The following is a 22,163-nucleotide window of genomic DNA, read 5'->3' as shown; positions in this document are numbered from 1 at the left end:
AACTTACAGCGTTACATGTCAGCGAGGCTGAGAAAAGAACACACGCGGCAAACAACAGGTGAATGCCGTTATCACAGTTTTCCATGTTCGCGGAGTAAATATTTTTATATGGCTTTTTAAAAATGCCGGGTAGCCGGGGTTTCGTATGTGTTTGGCCAATCAGCGCACATTTACGTCACTGATATTTCCTATGGACAGGGCCGTTTCTAGCCATTTTGACGCCCTAGGCGTAAACCCTATTAGCCCCCCGCCAAAAAATATTTTGCACAGTTTATTATCTGTGATACCATTATAGCCACTGGATGCCTGAATATCTCTATGTAACAATCCCTAGTTGCTAAGAAATTTGTCATCACACATAAATTAATTTTATTACATTTGGATTTGCATACATGTTTAGATATTATCAATGGCTACTTTTTGACTTTATCTGTTTTTTGTTTTTTTGTCCAATTGTTTTGTTGTCGTGTCAGTTATTGCACTATTATTTCCGTCAAACCTATAAAACCCTTTCTTACCCCAAACTACATAGGACTATGAAGGCCTGATCAGTGACATAAAAGTAATCAGAATGCAGCAACTTGTTCTTTTATTACTCACTGACGCGTGAACTTCCTCTTTAAATAACACGACGCTCTGCCCTCTATATGTATGACACTGCTCCCTTTAAGCGCTGTTGGAAGCTAATTAATTAATTCAAGCATGGTTTAATGAAAATAATTTAATTGTCAGTGCAGAGGCTATTCCGTTTAATTTATCCATGGCACATGATTTTTTATTATTATTTTTTTTTAATGTTAAGTAATGTTGTCCAGTGACTTGTTTGCATTATTTAAGCATTGTTTTATTTATTTGTAAGGCTGCTTTATGTTTGATTTATGTTGAAGTGTTTAATGGATTTTAATGGTGAGACTTTTTTGTAATCAGGCTCTCAAAAATTATATAAAAAAATTGGATTTAGATTTATCGGCCAACATATCGGTTATCGGCTTTAATGTACAAAGAATTATCGGTTATCGGTATCGGCCCAAATTTTTCATATCCAGCATCCCTAGCATACAGGCATCATCAAAGTGACAGTACTCTAGTCCAATGATGTTCCAGTGGGGGCGGCAATCATATTTCAGGGTGTCCGTGCCACTCTTAATCACAACCCTGTTAAAATGTAGTGGCAGTACGTGCGCTCATTGGCGCCCCTTCCTGCTGGTGGTGCTCTAGGCGACCGCCTAGCTTGCCTATGCCTAGGAATGGTACTGCCTATAGAAATGTTTTAGACCCTACTCTGAAGTAGGGCTGTCAAAATGGCTGAAAAACTAAATTAGAATTTTGTACGTAAATATTATCAATATTGGAATTATATTTGAATTTAAATGGAATAATTTCAGTTAGGGGGAAAAAGCTTTTGGCTTCTCTCCTGAGGCCACAAGAGGGCGCATTGAGCAAAATATTACTAATGCACGTTTATTCAAAGCAATAAAATAACATGACTATCTTTGAAAAAAAGTGTATAATGTTTAAAATAATGTTTATGAACCAAATATAATTAATTAAGTTACTTAATTAGAAACAAAACAGCATCACGTATGTATGTATAGTTTAATACAAAGGACTGAAAACCAATCACAAACAGGGGTGCAAACTCGTCAGGGGTGAAAAAGGTGACAACCCCTCAACCCCACCCCCCACACACACACACACACACACACACACACACACACAGGTGTGTTAAAACTAAGGGCAAGTTAATTGACATAATTCACATAGCACATTTCACATATAATGGCAAGTCAAAGTGCTTTATAGGGAGAAAATGTTACACACTGCTAAAAATGCTTTTCTTACATTTTTCTGTCTTGTTTCCAGTCCAAATATCTAATAATTCTTAAATCAAATAATTTTTTTTTTTCCAGAAAAATAAGTCAAAAGTCAAAATAATCTTGTTTTCAGTTTGAAATAAGATTGTTTTGCTTGTTTTAAGGAAAAACTCACTTAATTTTGACAATTTTTTTTCTGAAAACAAGACCATTTTTACTAGAAAATGCTTTTTGATTTAAGAATTTTTAGATATTTGGACTAGAAACAAGACAAAAAATTTCTCAAATCATTTTTTGCAGTGCACCATTCAAGGATAAACACCTTTTATATGATTAAAAGACGTTTGAGCGACAACTACGGTCTACAATCAACAAGGATTGTTGTTAAGATGTTACATGAACTCAGTCAGGGCAAATAAATCACTGTAAATCTTTATTTCAGCACTCGAATTATTGAAGCAGCTGACGGGCTAAACGCGAGGTGTTTCTCCGTCTTGAAATAGGCTGTTACAGTCATGTCAGATACATTTACGAGTTGAACGCACATGAACGCCACCACAAAGTCGTTATTACGAGTGGGAAACTCGAAATTTTCTTTAAGCCCCGAGTTTCCGATTTGGCGGCGTGTCCGTGAAAAAACGTGTCGGATGCAATGGACGCAGCCAAAGACTATATGCAGTGTCGGTAAAGTTGTCGAAATGAATAAAATGATAATTTTTTGTAATGTACAATAAAACTATATAAGTTACATAGCCTACACACAATATTATTATATAATTATAATAGAATATATAATTATTCAGTTTACATCACCTTCATAAATTAAATAAAAACGGAAAAAAGAAAAAACACACTGATGCACATTCTTCATTCGGTCACAAGTTGCTTGCCGTTAGCTTTTTCCTACACATTTTACGTAGCCTCTGGAAATATGAATATCTGCCTGCAGCGTCTAAAAGTTAGGCTTCAGGAGTGAGATTGGTTGGTTGAGGGAAAGGACATTAAGGTAAGCCAATCAGAAGCAGAGTAGGGTGGGTCCATTCCTTTGCCAACAGGGGAAAAAACGCTACAGGTGACGTGACACAGATGACACACAGATACGACCCAAGCCCCTATAGAAAATACGATAAATATACGTTCTGTGTGAACAGCTTGATTTCAGTTTGCCATAAACAAGATCTTCTCTACATTGATGTTCTCTTTTTCTGCAATATTTTGAATAAATAAGCTCATCATCGTATCTTGTGAGCCATTGATAAGGCTGCCTGACACACGTCTAAAATTTGAATGCAATGTTTTTGCATTTTTGGATTTTTCTTTTAAATTCGACAAATATTCGAAATTTAAATTTTTATTCAACAGCCCAACTCTAAAGAAGAAGCTAATTTAGTTTCCCCAATCAGAGTTCCTAGAACTAAAACCGTTCCTAGTTCCTGAGGTGCGAACATGCCTAAAGCGGGTACTTCCGCCAATAAGAATAAATGAGATGACTAACTTGCATGCAACCAGCCACAGATTTCGAGTCTTAATTCCGGGAGTAAACAGGGTCACTCTAAGCCTCACATAGTGGTACAATGAACATTGTTCCACGGTATTATGATGGTACTGCCACAGAACATTTTTGAAAAGAAATGAAGTGCTGCCTCTTAACAAAGTATTGTCGCTCTTTCTCAGGTGCACAGCAAGGACAAGAAGTACGTGTGTAAAGTATGCAGTCGTGTCTTCATGTCGGCTGCCAGCGTGGGCATCAAGCACGGCTCTCGGCGTCACGGTGTCTGCGCAGACTGCTCGGGTCGAGGCATGGCTGCCCTGCTGGACCAGAATGGCGAGGACGGCTCGCCAGAAGAGGAACTCTTGTATCCCGGTGACCACCGTTTCCCCGATGACACTGCCGACGGAGACGGGGAAGAGGAGATGATGGTGGAAGCAGAGCTGATGGGAGAAGGTGAAGGAGAAGAGGAGAATGGGAAATGGCGGGCTGGCTCAGGGATGTCGCAGCGAGAAGACAGAGCAATAGACGATGGCAAAGAGGAAAGCGACTCAGCTCTGGAAGGAGAAGCCAGGACGGGAAGCGAGAAAGACTTCAGTTGGATCTCCTAGTCCAATGCCTGGATCCTTGTCTAAGGTTGACCATCAGTTCCTATAAGGAGAAATGCTTTAGGCGGGGCAATCGGATCTCAGCATGTGGAAGGAGCCGGATACAGAGAGATCCTTGAGATGCCCACAGGGCTGCCAAAGGAGAGACAGTGGAGAGTCCTCTCGCCCCGACTCCATGTGCTTCTGACCCAGGCTTCAGTTTGTCTCCTTTCTTCCTTGAGGACCAAACGGGTTTCTGTGTATGTGTTTGCTATTTCTTCAGACAAAAGAGATTGTGTTGTCTCGGGAGATTGTCCAAATCTGTACCACGCTTTGATGGGTCAGACAAAGAAAGTGTACGAAAGATGTGCTCTTGCCATATGGTCAGCTGCCACCAGGGGGCGCTGGCTTGTCTATTGCGCAGCAGTTCACGTCAGAAGACTTGCACCAGTTTTTTTTGGCACATTGTTGTTTTCTGCGAAGAGAAACTGCAACAGACTTGCACTTTAAACGTTGACTAGATTCCTATCAATTCCCTGTTTCTGTGGTTTACATTTTTATTCCAATTTACATAGATGAATATGGTGACCGCACCTACCTTTAAGGATACACAGTATGTCCTTATGACTGTTATATATGAACATTTGTGCTAGGTTTGCTAATTATAATGTATGCCTTGTAATGTTTTATTTCGTTGCAATTTTCATTCCTGAACATTTATATCAAGGGGAAAAATCATGTATATAGATACATATAAGTGAGATGTTGATTTTGTGTTCTCGACAAAGAACGGTAAAGGGGAAGATGGGTGAACACTATGCAGAAACGAATCTTTCTAGTTCTCAACAATCTTTATTCTCTCTATTATGGGAGAGAAAACTAGTCTTCAGCAATGGCAAAGCAGAGAGACTGGAGGAGAGAGAGTATACAAGTAGATTTATGGAAATATTACTTGTGTTCCACTGTAATATTTCCTCATTATTTGCATTCCATAGTGGACACAGTCAGGGATGGGTATGGTTTTATACAGAGGGTTTCCAGTGTGGTGCATTTCTATTTAAAAAAAAAACAAAAAACAAAACAAAACCTGTATGCAAATGTGTGTATTTTGTAGGTTTGGTGTGTGGGGGGTGTTTAACTCAAACTAACGTCATTCAAAAGCCTTTACCGAAGCGGTTTCAGACTCTCTCCTCTCGTCCCTCTTTTTACGTTTGACGTATTTCGCGTTTCCTCACAGCCTTGCCATTGTACTGTACTGAGTCTGCCTCTGAAATCTTAAAGCCGTGTGATGTGACAGGGAGATATCATGCCTTCCCACTAAATATTTATTGCTCTAACTTCTGGAATATTCAGATATATGCATCAATTTCTTAATCAGTAAACCACAGCTTTCTTTTGTTGTCAGTCCATTTAAGATGACGAAACACAAAAACACTTTGTAATGAGACCATGGGGACTGATGTGTGCTGTAAAGTGAAATTGCTGTTCATTTATTGGGTTCAAATGGTTATTTATTTAGTTTGTGTGTGTTTGAGGGAGAGATTGTCTAGTCTTTTTACACATCCTTACCATTCTGTTTGACTCTGTGTGTGTGTGTGTGTGTGTGTGTGTGTGTGTGTGTGTGTGTGCGTGTGTGTACGAGTGTGTGAAGGACCGGGTTCATGAATGTCTTTTTACTCATTGTTTTAACAATCTGTGCCAGAATCTTTGACCATGGGAATAAAACGCTTTATTATGCTTTACTTATGATTAACAAATTTTAATTATTATGGTTACTGTTGATATTGTTGTAATTCTTATTGTTATTATGATTATAATTATTGTTATTGTTATTATTATTAAGTGCTGGAGGCTAAGCTTTATTATCTGTTTCATTTTTATATTTCCTTTCTTGAAAAACAGTGTAAAACTTTCCAATCTTGCCTTTCTATGGACAGCAAGCCATGTGGCTTTCAGAAGTAATTATATTGTGCCAGTTCCATGCATTTCTGAGTGATATTTGAGAACATATTTTTTCCTTATTATTCTATTTTGTTTTCGAAGGATGAACCTTCTGAGAGCTTAACTTACTAAGTGTTGACAGAAAGGTATATACAGCACACGCTTCTATATTACTAACGTACACTAAGTAATGAATATTATACCAAAAAATAATAATCTGGTATACTTTGTATACATTTAGTGCTTTTGTTTTTCGATTTGGTGTACAGGTGCAAAGCTTTGATCAAACAGTTAATTGCTTGGTTGATTTAATTTTTTTCCCTCTACTTTGAAAAAGCACAGATTATGGTGTTATGCTATGAAGGGCCACTTGAAAGTACATTTTAAAGAAGAATTGCAGCTTTAATTATGTGTCCCTTGGAAACGTGCTCAAGTTTTGGATGTGCTCTACTGTATACCATCACTCCGCATCTGAATTAAGAAGGCTGGCCATTGTCATGTGGAATTATGGGAAATGTATGCTTTGCAATGAGAAATTGTACAAGTTTTAGACCTCAAATGTCATTGGCCCAAGTGCCAGGCACAATTGCTATCCAAATCCCTCCAAATGATTGGACATTTAGCTTTTTTCCTGTTTGTTTGTTTAATTTATTGTGTTCTTTACCTTTAATTGAAATAAAATCTGTTGGAATTTAAAAACAAACTGGATGGCATAATTTGAATCCAATTCGTTTATGCCCCTTTCACACAGTAATACCAGTAAATTGCCATAAAATGACCAGAATGACTTTACCAGTAAATTCAAAAATACACTGTTCACAAAGGCAACGGCGGTCCGTCTTTTTTCCGGCAAAGCACCATTCACACATCCATTTCAAAATACAGGCAAATTCTGTGACATCATTATTCATAAATTAATCACATGTTGTGTTTGTAAACATGAAGGGGTATACACGGGCAGTGTTTTTTGCTGATGTTCATCATAGTAGACGACTTTAAACCAAACTACACAGTGTGGAGTAGATGCACCATCTATGTCAGAAAGTTACGATTAGCCCAGAGGCGTTGAATTTTTAATTTTAACAGCTCTGGATTGGCCCAGAGTAGACGTCTTACATCATGGCGTTCTGAACTCGAACATGCTCATACCGGTAATCTCGTTCTGCGTTCACACAGAGCAGAGTTCCGGCAATTTACTAATGTTACAACTTCTCTTACTGGTAAATTGCCAGAACGAATCTACCGGTATTTTTAAAAAGGGCCTGTTCACACATGATCGCTTTACAGTAAATTACCGGTAATTTACCAGTAAAGTCTGCATGTATGAAAGGGGCTAATATGGGTTAGATTTCATGATTGGTCTATTTTGAAAAGCACTTGTTGATTCTTCTCAGTCATTTCAATCAGGTAATTTCTACAGACAAATATTAAAACATATTTGCCTCTATGTACTTGACCTACAAGTTTACTATAAGTGACCCAGTGTGTGTGTGTGTTTGTGAGTGCATGCACATGTAGGTTTTGCCCATGCATGCCATTTTATATTTTAAGACGTTAGAGATGTACATTCTGCCAATTTTGGTGCACAATATAGCATTTATTGCTTTTTTTATTCCAGTTTTGTTCAGCTGTCTTTATCTGTTAAACCAAAGCTATTAGCTGCAACCTACCAATAAGCCTCTTCTCACCACTTCTCAACACACAAATGAAACAATACGGACCAATGCAGATACTACTTTCATACACAAACTTTATAAATCTTTATAAACCAGAGAATTATTTAATTTAGTTCTGAAGAGATTGAAAAATTATGCCATTAGGTTTTTTTTTTTTTCGTGAGATTACTCCTGATTTTGTGATTAATGTTTGTAAAAATAACAATGAAGATATGTCATCTTATAATGATATTTGTGGGCAGAAATAAATCATTTCAGCTAATCTGTTTCCTTTAGTATTATTACAGCTAATCAAGTGTAAATATAGTCCCTTACTTAAAGATTTGAATTCTCAAATTTGACTTAAGACAAAGTAGAAAATAACCTAACGTTATGGGATTGATGATCCCATTTTGTGAAATATATTGGTAACACTTTACAACAAGGTTCATTAGTTAACATTAGTTAACAACATTAGTAAACATGAACTAAGAATGAACAATACTTCTACAGCATTTATTAATCTTAGTTAATGTTAATTTCAGCATTTACTAATGCATTATTAAAATCACAAGTTGTGTTTGTTAACATTAGTTAATGCACTGTGAACTAACATGAATAAACAATGAACAACTGTATTTTCATTAACTAACATTAACAAAGATTAATAAATAATGTAATAAATGCATTGTTCATTGTTTGTTCATGTTAGTTAATACATTAACTAATGTTAACAAATGACACCTTATTGTAAAGTGTTACCATATTCTTTGATGTCTTAATGATTCAGTATGATATGACTTAATATGCATAGATATAGCCTTTTAATAATTTAAGCAAATCTTAAGCAAATATCTCACCGGTTAGAAAGTAAAATTAATCAATTTCATCTGCAATATGGTTTACTTGCATTAAATAAGAAAACATCCCTGAATTTTAGAAATTATTGATCTAACATACATTAATGCTAGAGAGGGCTATTTTTGTATTTTTTGAAAACATGCTTTATTTTTGTAGTTCCTCTAGACGACACAAGTAGTACACAAACTGCAATTTAACTGATTACATTTTTGATTACTTTTCTAAATTTCTAGCAAATGTTTTCAACTGTTAATCAGTCAATTAACTCTGAGACAAGTTTAGCGTAATGCTTTCAGCAGCAATGTGGATTGATGTAATTTGTAGAAGTGGTGTGCTGTAAATTTAAACAAGACAACCAATCAAAAGCATCAGAATAGGCCTTTAAATGGCAGGAGGCATAGCGCACATCTAAAACAGTCAAAGCAACAAATTAATATTACTCAGCCGATAACATTTTCATAAATAACCGCAATTTACATATTTTTAGTAACTGTTACGGATTACAGTTACATTTATTTTGTAAATTACGTTAACACCATTACATGTAACTAGTTACTCCCCAACAGTGTGAAGGGATCACCAAGATTATAATAATATGTAACACTATAAAGTGATTTATGCTGCTGGTTTAATATTACAAAATTAGTGGATACTGTGATAATGCAATGTTTCTATCTTGAGGTCATTGACAACTCACAGTTATTTTTATAACTCAATATGTCAATATGAAAGACATTTTAGCCTTCCAAACATCTCAGACAAACTACACTTGCTTATGAATTTTCCTCCAACACTAAACAGCACTAATGTTTGTGGAGTCTTTCCATCCTACATCAGCCTGCTTTTCCTGACTGCCCAGCTTCCCCGCCTGTTGTGTTTAACATCAGACAGATTTTATTTCTGTCCTCATAGAACTGTGGAGGATTAGGGGTCAGAGCGGTTTCAAATCGCTATATATTTCTAGCACTGACGGCACATAGCTATTAAACACGTGGAACAGGTCTGGTTTTACTGGCCATGGAACCACCCAGTTGGGGTTCTCTTTTCTTGTGGTCATCTTGTAATTCCAGAGAGATAAAATATTTGTAGGCGAAGTTGTTGGGGTCTGAGCCACTGGGGCCACTTGACTGGCATGTCCACCTGCTGCTGTTTTTCTCCACCAAGCTCTCTCTCTCTCTCGCTCTCTCTCTCAAGTCTGTCATGTTGAAATGCAGGGGACGGACCAGCTGACTCAAGCTGCTGAAAAAAGTCTATGTCCGTATCTCCCCACTTGTTCCATAAATACCACCCCCTCCGTTGAATGGAGGTTATTTTAGATCGTGCATGTGGGATAAGGCCCTGAGTTCTGCTGCCCGCCCGGAGCTGAATGACACGCACAGCACTTTGAAACCAGTGGCTGTAGTTGAGTTCTTGAAAACACAAAAGTGGACATGTCTAAGCACACTGATCAGGAGTCGTATGCAGAGGAGATCGATGAGGATGAGATTCTGGCAGGCCTCTCGGCAGAGGAGCTCAAACAGCTCCAGAGTGAGATGGACGACATCGCTCCTGACGAGAGAGTGCCGGTGGGAATGAGACAGAGAGACGCTTCCCAAAAGACGACAGTCCAAGGTATTGTATTCTCTCGCCTTGGTTGTTAATATATTAGACTGTTTGTTGCCATTAATCCTGAGAACATAGGGAATCTTTGTAAAAAGCTCTGAGGTGCTGGAAGAAAATGAGTTTAACACTCAGCCTACTCCATCTCTAACTAGCTCCCAGTAGACCGTTGCTAAAACTGGTGGTCGTATCATACTGTAGTTTTAAGCGATGAAACAGTTAAATATATTTAAGAAATATCATGCTCGCATTCATGTCGTTGTACTGAACATATCAGCTTTCCTGACCTTCAGTACAACATGATTTCTAACGTAATGCTTATAGGGATAAACAGTTTTCAGACAAAATTTGTCCGTTTGTGCATTCTTTATTCCCTTGTTTGTCATTTTTTATTCCCTCGTTTGGTGATACCAGTGGCACAGAAATGACTCAGCTATTTAACAGCATACATAAGAAGCTATTTGTGCCTGATATCTGACTTTCATTGGTTTGACGCAATGTAGTCACATAATGATAAATAGTTTACCTATGAAAAAAATATGATTATATACTTTTTTTTAATTTTAACGATTTTTTTATTTCAGATTGCAGCGAGCCCCAGTCAGAAGAGGAGATCGATGAGGATGAGATTCTGGCAGGCCTCTCAACAGACGAGCTCAAGCAGCTCCAGAGTGAGATGGAAGAAATCGCTCCTGACGAGAGAGTGCCGGTGGGAATGAGACAGAAAGACCAAACTGACAAACCACCCACTGGATCATTTGATCACAGATCGCTGGTGGAATATCTGTACTGGGAGAAAGAGTCCAAACGTATGCTGGAGGAGGAGAGAGTTCCCACAACTCTATTACCCAGTCAGGTAACTAGTTATTGTCTGCATTATTTACATTCAGTGTATTACATGCCAAATAAACTGTTTTGCTAAAGTGCTTGGAGCTCTGATTATTAATCATCAATTTTGACTATTTATAACTGCTGCAACTAGGAGGCCAATAACACTACAACAACAAATGCCTTGAAACAGCAACTGCGCTGTCATGCAGCATTTAAAAACGGGGCATTCTATTTTTAGGCTTTGAGCAAGTTGTTGAAGATTAAATGTTTCGTAATTCGTAGTCTTTAAAAGTTGTTCAACACTTCAGACTTGACCCTTCTGTCCATTTGTCATCATCAGAAGAAAGCCCAAGAGGAGCTTGAAGCAAAAAAAGAAGATAAAGTTGAAGAGGTGGAATATGTCTATGAGGAGATCGTAGAGGAGGTTGAAGGAGGAGAGGGAGATGTTGTTGTTGATGAAGTAATTGAAGAAGTGATAATGGAGGTTGAGGAAGACCAGCCTGTCAAGATAGAACCTGATGCCTCTGGCCCTGTAGTGACCTCAGAAGATGGTTTACAGCCACCTCCAGAGTTTGCAGATCCAAAAGTTGAGGCAAAGACTGAACAATCAGAACTTAATGAGACAGAATCTAAAGTGAATGAGGAGACGGAAGCAGATTCCACCCAGTCTGAACCTGCTCCCTCATCATATGAGAACTGGGTTCCCGAGAAAGAGGAAAGGGTCATATCCAAGCTGAAGATCCCAAAACTTGCACTAGGTGGAAGTGCTTTAGTTAAAAAGACTGCAAGACCTTCTGGGAATGAAACCAATTTGGAGACCACTTTGGTTAAGATCCGCAACAACAACCCCTCTGTCACAGATGTCAATCTCAACAACATTGAAAACATTCCCAAAGAAATGCTCCTTGACTATGTCAACGTGCTCAAGAAGAACAGACACGTTAAGACCTTTAGCATCGCAAACACTGGTGCAGATGAAAATGTGGCATTCGCTCTGGCTAACATGCTCAGAGAGAACAGAAGCATCACCACACTAAATATTGAATCCAATTTCATCACAGGAAAAGGGATTGTTGCAATAATACGTTGCCTACAGTTCAATGAGTCACTCACTGAGCTCCGCTTCCACAACCAAAGGCACATGCTAGGACACCATACAGAAATGGAAGTGTCTCGTCTCCTCAAGGCTAACAACACCCTCCTGAAGATGGGCTACCACTTTGAACTCCCAGGGCCTAGGATGGTGGTCACCAATCTCCTCACCAGGAACTTGGACCGTCAGCGGCAGCAGAGAATGGAGGAGCAGAAGTTCCAGCAGATGAAAGAACAGAGGAAGGTCATGGAGATGTACGAGGACTCTCTGAACTTGCCCCCTGGCATGCTGGAAATGCTAGGAGGATACATACCATTGTCCCTATTACAGGGTTCTCATAATGGAGATGTGGAGAGTCCTGAAGGTTCTCCTGAACCTTCACCACAACCAAGTCCTCCTCATCAGCTTCGCAAGACTCAAAATCTTGTGCCACAACAGCGTCCTCCTAGTTCAGACCAAGGAAACCTCTTAGAAGAAGTACATCTGAAAAAGACTCCGAAACGAAGGGATCCGCTTCTGGAATTAAACATAAGGGATGAAAGAAAAGAGGGAAGAGCTAATGTTCAGCTAAGGAGTGTTCCTAAACAAAGAGGCACAGCAAGAGAAGGACCTGAAGATGAGAGAGCCAACCTGAAAGATATGATAAAGACTCTAAAGCCGGTTCCTCGAAGGCGACAACCACCTAAAGTGGAGCTAACACCTCGGGATCAGCTGCTCAGTGAGATTCGACAAAGCAACGTGGCCTATCTCAAAGCGGTATGTAATGCTGAAGTTTCTCGAATTAGCAATTAATTAGCTTAACTAGCAATTAATATAGTGTGCATGATCACAGAGGTGAAAAGTAACGAATTACATTTACTCGCGTTACTGTAATTGAGTAGCTTTTTTGTGTACTTCTACTTTTTAAAGTAATTTTTTAAATCTGTAATTTTACTTTTACTTAAGTATATTTAGTTTGAATTATTGTACTTCGCTACATTTTAAAACACATTAATTACTGAGTAAAAAAAACCTGGAAACTACTGCAGTAAATAATGGGCAGGAGAATAACCTGGCGCTAAAATCAGAAGAAAGATGCAGACGGACAAGACAGGCGTTAATGGTGCAGACCCAGCTGAATACCAAACCCTGTCGTATTCTACTGAAGTTGAACTCGAAGGAAATGAAGTGAACCCCTGGCCATGTTTATGCTCTATTATGCAGTATAAGCTGTGTTTGCCTAGGGAGACCAAACTAGCTGCTTATAAAATATCGACATTAACCCTTCGCAAGCATGTAAGGTAAATACTTGCATCGTTGCATTGGTGGTTAAAATGAAGCTTTGGCAGTTTAGCAAAAGGTTTTGCACAAATTAGCCAAAAAGAGAGTGTGCAATATATATCGTCTGCGATAATATCGTAATTGTTGTTTTAACGATGTGCGATTTGACATTATCAGTACATAGCCAAAAACCAAACAAAACAGAGTGCCGTGAAGTCTAGTAGTTAAGACTAGTGCGCATGCGCATTTAGAGTGCGTTCTTTCACTGCGTGATTCAGTCTGTTAAAATGCATTTAAAATGGTCACAAAATTTAAGATATGGGGCAGAAAATTTATATTTATATCATTTCATATATTAATCAATATCACACGAAGAGTGCCGTTTTTCTCCAAAAATCTACATGATTACATATAGATTTAAAAAATTTTTTTTACAACAGTTCAATAAACAAGAAGTTAATTAAGAGACTTGCGTTTTAGACACCATATTGCCTGTTTTTGCTCTATTTCGACAACAAAAATAATCCCAAACGGTGTTTCGTTCCTGAATAAATCAACTGTTTAAATGATTCGGTTCAGTCTCAATGACTCACTTATTAACAGTGACTTGCTGACAGCTACTGGCGTTTCACATTTCACATTTAAAGTATCTTGATTTTTTAAAATATAATTTCAAATGAGTATTCAACATTTTATGTCTTATATATCAAAACATTATTTCTGCATTTGTAACTGCAGGTTAAATGCATTCATGTCCTGCATTAAACTTCAGATGAAGATTCTGTGTTTCCTCTGCATTGCAAAGATGAATTTTGTTGATACTGATTTAATTTGCCTGGTAACAGCCCAAATGTCTTATTATTCTAAATAACTGATTCCTTTAATTAAAAACAACTAGTTTGAGATTTATAGGCCTATCCCAGGGGTGTCAAACTCAGTTCCTGGAGAGCCGCAGCCCTGCCGAGTTTAGTTCCAACCCTGCTCCAACACACATACCATGTAGTTTTCAAATAAGCCTAAATGATTAGATTAGCTGGATCAGATGTGTTTAATTAGGGTTATATCTAAACTGTGTAGGGCTTTGGCCCTGCAGGAACTGAGTTTGACACCCTTGGCCTATTCCATTTTTGCATCCCTCCCACTTTTAAAAAGTAACTAAGTAATTTTTACTAAGTAGATTTTTAGACTGGTACTTTTACTTGTACTTAAGTAAAATTTCATTAATGTAATGGTACTTTTACTTGAGTAAAATATTTTCGTACTCTTTCCACCTCTGGCATGATCTCGGCTTGAGTGTGGACCATTGTTGGGGAGGGGCAACTGGAAATGTTGTTGGGGTCATTAAAAGTCAAACAATAAACATACTTACATTAGCATGAACTATGTAGGCCATAGGTCTTCAGCCCTGCTCCTGGGGACCCACTGTTCTGCAGAGTTTAGCTACAACCCCAATCAAACACACCTGAACCAGTTAATCAAGGTCTTCAGGATCACTTAAAAAATAACTCATTTATAAAATGTTGCGCAGAAACCATCCTAAATTTGATCTTACGATCATCTCTCAAATATGCGTACATGTGATTCATAGAATGAATGTTCGAACAAAAAATGCCTCTCTTTCAGATGTGAAATCTATGAATCGCAAATGATCTTGAACTTCCACGCAACTGAATGGTTTCAGCTCTCTGCCTTGTAAACGACTCATAATTAATGTCATTAACATATAAAAGATCACCAATCATCATAATTTAGAACAGCGAGCTGCAAGAACAGCTTACATCTTCAAAAACCTGCAGTACTCCGACAAGAAAAAGTGCGAACGTCTGCTCAGACCCTGACGTGACGCTAAGCATTTTTACATCAAAGACAAAGAGTTTTTACAAATATGAGCGTTGGTGTGGATTTAAGCGTACGCCCACTCTAAGACCAAATCTGTACGTACGCACGCTTTATAAATGAGGCCCCAGGTGTGCTGAAACAGATTGGAAATTACATTTTCCGTACAGTGGGTCTTCAGGAGTAGGGTTGAAGAACTAGGACGTAGGCCCACATTTACAAAATTAATAACAAGGTATTGTCTGAATTTAGGGAAATTAACAATTTTTTAAAAGGTTTCAATAAGTTGTAGGTATCTAAAATATATTTTCTTTTACCCTGCATAGTTTGACTAGCTTCTATTAAATGAAAGATTAGCTAAGATACTGATATAAAGTTACTACTAAGATACTAGTTACTTTGTATAGATGCACTATGACAACAAATCATACGAGTATTTTCCTCTTTTTTTAAAAATCCCATGTTTTGTCATGCTAACTTTGGTAGTTTATGATAGTCTATGATGGTTTTCCACAGCTTTCTTTGATGTTATCAGAACAGACTTGCAAAAAAAATAACTTTTTGGGGTAAAAATGCACCAGTTGAGAACCGCTGCTTTATGATACTTGCATAGATTACTCATTGTGCATGGGGTCGACCCATTAAAATTCTTTCCCCCAAGAATTTGAGTGACAGCTCTGGTGCTAACAACTAATAGAGAATACATTTTTGATTATTTTCTTTTTTTTTTAAATGTCATTATGTGTTAATTGTTTTCATGTAAATTATATTCAGAGATACAGTATAAAGTCAGAGATTATGCATATTTATAAAGTAAACATTCACATTGTCACCTGGCTGACAATATATTAACAAGAATTTGCTTGTGTAATTGTAACAATGAATTTCACTGAGTTATTCTTGAATGAATAAATTAAATGTGAAAATGTGTGAACATGCCAAAAATGTGTTGGCAAATTAACATTTTTGAGTTAAACCATTTACAATGTCAAACTATTTGGTGTTTGTAATGGTAAGCATCACTACTGCTCAATTTTTCAATCGCAAAGTATTACATTTCAAAGTGTAACTCATTCCACACATCTATGATATATAGGCTAATATTGTGCAGTTTGTTGAAAAGAGGTGTCTTTTCACTTTTCTAAGTGACCGTACGTGTCAATATGTTATTGACTTGGATTTCTGTAATGCCAACAGAAAGGCTGTAAATGATCCAATGAGTCCAAGAAGGAAGTACCAGTTTTGATATAATTTCAAAGGAGCTTATTCTTCTGTTTCACATCCACAGGTACCTCTTCCAAAAATCCTGGAGTCAAGGGAAACCAGTCTCTTCTGAGTCACACACAGACTTCATAGAGAGACTGCACAGAGGGACAGGGCCAACATCAGAAAGGTCATGGAGAGAGTGCAGTTCATGTAGCCAAACAATTCCATGGTGCTCCTCAACTAATGGAGAGAGTAGAGTGTACTGAAATCATTTGACCCAGGGGGTTGGGAATGGAGGGGAGCTGCACTCCCTTGGACAAGCGAACAGTTATATAAGAATATGCACAACACGATGGGCACTTTGATGAGGTCCTGAACTGTAAAATTCAACATGCACATCTATTCATATAAATCACTTCAATAAATGGTGTGAATGTCTGTGAATGGCTACACATAGTGCACATGAAAATGTATTATTTTGTTTGTCTGAATTTGTGTTCATGTATTTATAGTGTCAATAAACTTGATAGTAAAAGGAAAACATAATTAAGAAAAGGTCCAGAGTGACATTTACACTAAGATAATTACGTAATTACGGGGGGGGGATCATATGCATTAAACAAAAAATAAGTATACTATAATGTTACTATAATGTTAACCAAAGCTACAGTTAAGAAACTAAAGTTTAGCTATATGTGTCATTCTCCATCACACATTAAAATGTATTGAGTAAAATTAAACTATAATGAACATATATTTAATTATGAATATTTAAAAGCTTTACAATTTAAACATCATCAGTACATAAACACAGTTTGGTAGGCCCACTAAACGCATGCAAGCCAGGCTTACAATTCTCAGTTTTGAACAATAAAAGACATTCAAATCTATATCCACCAAAGGGCCCTTGACATGTGAATTATTGAAGACGCCCAGCACTAAAATAATTATGCAAAATGATTTGCCAAAATTATAACTTTACTGCCCTCTGCCGGACCACAGTGAAATCTCGCCCTATTTAAAAGTATATTATCCAGTTAAATTAGACATGAAGATGCTAGTTTGACAGCAATGAGCCTGTCAGTAACATTATTTAACTATACCCACTACTGTACATATAATATAGTGGGCGCCACCCACGTTTTCGCAAGGCCTGTGTTTAGTAGTCAATTTGGGCGAACCTAGTCACAGTGATAAAGATGAATTGGGATATATATGCTATTCTTCACAAACACCAGAAGTGAGAAGAAGAAAAAAAAGAAGAAAAGTGTGCCAAACCTTGTGCTGTCTCCGGCTGCTGGTAAGCCTTTCATCTGTCGCTCTGCACATCCTACTGTGGGATCCCAAAAATGCGTTCGTTTTTAACAAGGTCCCTGTTTATGTCAGTCTGGCTTTAACAGTTTGTGCAACTCATTTCGTCGAAGATTGTTTTATTAATATATCGCAATGTAATAGCTTGTAAAGACGCTGTTTTTGAAGAATGGAGCAGTTGAAAACTATATTTAGGTTGACAGAAAATACAAAATTCGAATTTGAGCGCGGCAAAGCGCGGTAAAAGTCTTAAAGGCGCCGCGACAATAAAATCTTAAAATAACATTTTTGGCTTTCACTCTGTTTGCATTCAAGGTAATCGCTATGTTTACATAACACTAATCTCTGACAATACGTATTTTCACAGAATCTTTTTCAGAGGAAAAGTATTGATATACTCATTCAACACTACACATTTTTGCCAAATCCGTTTTTACTAGCTCCTCAGATTACAGAAGTAAAATAGGTCATTCATTCTCATTAACTTTTAAAACAGAAATGTTCAAAAAAGGTTTAAACTACCTACTTATTTGTAGCCATACATTTGACAGTAATAAAAAAAAAATTTTTTTTTGGCAAGATAATGACGCCACCACAAAATGTGTTTAATCTTCAATTTTATTGACAAATCTCCTCACAAATAATTTCATAGCTGTGAACGGCTTATACAAGGTCAGTTACTTGTATTTTGAAAATAAAATCATCAGAGCATATAAACACTGTAAACCGATTTGAAACCTATATGATGGGTGTGAACACAGGGAGATGTGAGTTAAGAGTCCGACGAGGAGTCTTTGACGTCTGTGCTCTCCGTGGCCTCGCTGACCTCACTCATTTCTTTACTCTCTCCTCCGCTGTCTCCATCTACCTCCTTCTCTCCATCCTGCACCGTCAGCTTCTCCACCAGGCCAGTAACAGATGTGTCCTGAGATGGTGGAACCTCTGAGCCCCACAGACGAACACCTGGTTTCTGCAACTTCATACAAGGAAAAGTTAGTATTTTGCATAGTGGTGATTTTTTTTTATAAAAGTAAACATCTCCACCAGCGTTCGCCACTGAATAAGGAAGCAAACTGGTGTGTGTTAAATGTGTTTGAGCGAGTACAATTGTTAATTGGCAACAATGAATCTGGAGAATACAGAAAATGAATTTTAAAAAAAGCTACCAGTAGCTTTTTAATTTTTGAAGAAGGTGAACCCAATTTAGCCCCCTGTAATTTTTTAATTTATAATCTGTGGAGGGTGCGACTCAATTGCACTGACCAAATTTAGATGTGTGAATGTGTGATTTCTGTTACTAACACTTATCTACCTACAATAATTGGGCAGTAATTATCAAAGATAAAAATACATATTTTTGATTAGGTATTCAAAAGCTACTTGGCTCACAACTCCAAGTTGGCACAAGCCTCCTTCTGAGTTCATCATAGATACATTATGACTACTGTTAGAGTCCTAATCAAACAGTTGGAAAATGCGGGAGGAGGCAAATTGAATATTTGTGGTTTGTTTCACCAAAGATTAAAAAAGATTTTTGCCTGTGTTATTCTTCCACATATGTTCAGTGGGTGTAGTAGAGGTTCAGGTTACAATTTGAGAAATTTGTTTATTCATCTTCATTTAAGGAGTTAATAATGATATGTAATTGCAACACCACATACCTCATCTGCCATCTGTGTGAGATTCCTCTTCATGGCATAAGCATCTTCTCCATCTGCATAATATTTGGGCTCCACTTCACTAATCCTACAATACAGCATCAGGAAACATTTGGCATGACTGTGATGCAATGCAATATCACAACATAAAGAAAAGAACACAATACACTTAATGTCTCTCCAATTTATCATGATGCATACTCATACACAGTTATAAATGGCGGTTAAAACTGAGCTGTTTTTGAAAATAGGTTTATTCTAGTGCTGTCAATTTAACACTAATTTACTAAAATTAACAGCTAATCATCCGTTTAATTATACTGATGTTTTAACACAAAGGGGCATTAACACAGAATGCCTTCATCCCTCTGCATTGTTTTAATTGTTTTCAATTTAAAAACACCTTGTGAAAGTTAAGAGACACCTGCAGTTATTTCATTGTGTTACACTCCATCTAGCATTTTATTCAATTAAATTTGTAATTCATTCATTTAGTTTTAATTGACTGCCAGTCCATATTCTTTCACAATACAATATAATAGAACTGGAAAAAAAAAAAAAAAGTGATACTCACTGAAACTTAAGTGTGTTTGAGTACAAGTGAAGAGCGGCCCGGTTACTGAAATACAAACGGAAACACGGTCAGGACAATCACTCCAGAAAATCTCTCAGGCCTGATATGATGATAGAGATTGTATATCCTACCTCTTCCTGACATGTAAAGAGACATATTTGGCATTGAAGTTCTCAATCATGGCTCTGCTGGCTTGATCCATCAGTTTTTGAGCCAGTCCAAGACGCCTGTGAGAGCGTTTAACTGCCTGTATTAACACACAGCAGCGCATTTATTTATACACATGCAGACAGGATGAAAGACAACATCTGCACAAATGAGGAGAAAGAACAGCAAATGTTTTCAGATTTTAAAAAACTACCAGTGATGTAATGTGTCCATGAGGCACATCGTCAGGATCCTCCTCCCTGTAAAATTTAAAATATGCAATTTACATAAAATAATCCTTATTATATGTAATTAAAATGTATTATTTCATTATAATTATTATGAATTTTACATAATTTTTTGATTATTATATTAATTATAATTATTTACAAAATAACCTTTCTTGAAGGGACAGTTCACCCAAAAATGAAAATTCATGTAAATGATGAGGGTAATGATGAAGAAAATTCTGCCCTCATGTCGTTCCAAACCTGTAAGACATTTTTTTTTTCTTTATAAAACAAAATAATATATTTTGAAAAGTGTCGGTAACCAAACATTTTGGATTTCCATTGACTTCCAGTGGATTTTTTTATTTTGTCCATACAATGTAAGTCAATGGAAACAAAACTGGTCACCAACATACCATCTTTAAGTTTCACAGCAGAAAGTAAGTCATACAGGTTTGCAACAACATGAGGGCGAGTAAATTACGGAGTATCCCTTTAATGTAACAACTTGGAGCTTTTATGGACATTTCAAACATGAAAGCAATAAATAACTTACATTTTAGCCAAAACATATCCCACTATCTTCCCATTCTCATCCTCTGCTATGTACGACAGCTGGAAAACAAACACAGCTGTTCAAAGCAGTTCAGCACATGATGATCAGTGTTTGTATAAAGATCAGAGTCAGTCGCAGACCTGTGGCCAGGACAGGCCGTGGTAGAAGTAGTACTTCATCTGATAGTTCTCTGGAAGACACAGCAGGTTGCAGTGCTGCATGTTCATCAGATCCTCTGGCTGGAAACATGTCAAAGAGAAAATAATTTAGCCAAGCTGTCCTCTACCTGCCACCTGCAGTAATACTGAATCATTCACATTAAGCACATTAGCCAAAACTAATCGTTTAATTCTAATATTCAGAGAGAAGCTGGAAAATAGTCACGTATAACTAAACTATGACTGTTTTGGTGCTTGACTGACATAAGTGCACCTCAGAAAAAAGACATACAGTCAAACCAAAAATTATTCAGACATCAGATATAATTTTTGATATTTTTTTTACTAGTGGGTGCAGGACTCTATAGTTCATTTATGTAAGTGAGGATAACAAAATAAAGTAAACTGTGACATATTATAAACAAAAATTATTCAGACACTTTGACCTGACCATGTTTTGCTTGTTTTGTTTTGTTTTTCTTTAATCGCTAATGCTTTTCAACCTAATTCATTGCATTTCGTATTTTATTACCATTTTCTAAACTATAGCGAATAAACTGTCACAATGTGAGAAATGTTGAAGGTAACGTTAAAGGTGTGTGAATAAATTTTGGTTTGACTGTAAAATGATACAAAAGCAACGTTACAGAACACGGTCCCTTTAAAAAACTATTAAACTGCAGCGCGTCTGAGTCAAGCAAAATGTAGATATAATAAAAAGACAAATAATATTTAATACATTCAGTGTCTCATCGTACAGAACGCGTCAATGATGCCCAAAATGGGTTTTGAGACACACACACTGCACCAGTATCTTGTCTTTAGTTTCATTTACTCACCCGTGCGTTGCGTATATTCATTTTGCCTTCTGGATTGCTTGATAAATATATTATACGATGTCAATACAGCTGTCAAATAGACACAAGGATTTTTCAATAGAATCGAATAAGCAGGCAGATGGACACAGCTACACCACTACAACCATGTTGCCCATGACCGGAAGACGGATGCTCGGATAGTAAAGTCCTTCCGGTGATAACGATAATAAAAGTCCTTGAAAAAAAGCCACGAAACCAAGATTTAGTTTTAGACATATAAAATGTTTTATAAAAGATTTACATTCTGGGTTATTTGTTTTTAATAAATTATTTATATTGTAAATCCTATTTATGATTGAAAATTATAGAATAACACTACAAGAGTACAAGAGTTGTTTTTCTGAAAATAATTTCCACTACTCTTCCAGTCTTTCATGTTCACTTCATAAGCGTTTTTAAATCGTGATAGGATTTCTATGTGAGTGACAGATAACATGTATTTAAACAATTGTGCAAATGTCTCTATAAAGACCAATAAA

The 22,163-nt window shown here is 37.0% G+C and overlaps 3 protein-coding genes across 5 annotated transcripts in view; 2 read left to right on the top strand and 1 right to left on the bottom strand.

The window, feature by feature from the left end:
• zbtb46 (zinc finger and BTB domain containing 46) overlaps window positions 1–7,769 on the top strand; it is a 109,650-nt gene extending 101,881 nt beyond the window's left edge. The window contains exon 5 of the mRNA XM_058764523.1: window positions 3,489–7,769. Within this exon, the coding sequence (XP_058620506.1) occupies window positions 3,489–3,914 (426 nt within the window). The 3' untranslated portion in view covers window positions 3,915–7,769. The remainder of the gene's footprint in view (window positions 1–3,488) is intronic.
• A 713-nt stretch (window positions 7,770–8,482) lies between these two features.
• Window positions 8,483–16,645, top strand: lmod3 (leiomodin 3 (fetal)). Of its 2 annotated transcripts, none has more exons than XM_058764525.1 (4): window positions 8,483–9,958; window positions 10,531–10,802; window positions 11,121–12,626; window positions 16,255–16,645. In XM_058764525.1, exons 1-4 carry the CDS (start codon window positions 9,778–9,780, stop codon window positions 16,300–16,302), a joined length of 2,007 nt encoding a protein of 668 aa, XP_058620508.1. In that variant the 5' UTR covers window positions 8,483–9,777; the 3' UTR covers window positions 16,303–16,645. The 2 variants fall into 2 exon arrangements, with proteins under 2 accessions (XP_058620508.1, XP_058620507.1); XM_058764524.1 differs by having other exon boundaries at window positions 8,711–9,958; window positions 11,118–12,626.
• A 1,447-nt stretch (window positions 16,646–18,092) lies between these two features.
• naa10 (N-alpha-acetyltransferase 10, NatA catalytic subuni) lies at window positions 18,093–21,841 on the bottom strand. Of its 2 annotated transcripts, none has more exons than XM_058763573.1 (8): window positions 21,646–21,841; window positions 20,789–20,887; window positions 20,649–20,707; window positions 20,077–20,122; window positions 19,847–19,962; window positions 19,716–19,760; window positions 19,145–19,229; window positions 18,093–18,453 (listed from the first exon to the last, which is right to left on the bottom strand). In XM_058763573.1, exons 1-8 carry the CDS (start codon window positions 21,664–21,666, stop codon window positions 18,256–18,258), a joined length of 669 nt encoding a protein of 222 aa, XP_058619556.1. In that variant the 5' UTR covers window positions 21,667–21,841; the 3' UTR covers window positions 18,093–18,255. The 2 variants fall into 2 exon arrangements, with proteins under 2 accessions (XP_058619556.1, XP_058619555.1); XM_058763572.1 differs by having other exon boundaries at window positions 18,093–18,459; window positions 21,646–21,839.
• Between the last annotated feature and the right edge of the window lie 322 nt (window positions 21,842–22,163).

This window comes from Onychostoma macrolepis, chromosome 23 (genome assembly GCF_012432095.1).
Source record: "Onychostoma macrolepis isolate SWU-2019 chromosome 23, ASM1243209v1, whole genome shotgun sequence".
Classification (NCBI taxonomy): Eukaryota; Metazoa; Chordata; class Actinopteri; order Cypriniformes; family Cyprinidae; genus Onychostoma; species Onychostoma macrolepis.
This window is presented reverse-complemented; position numbering and strand designations above follow the sequence as displayed.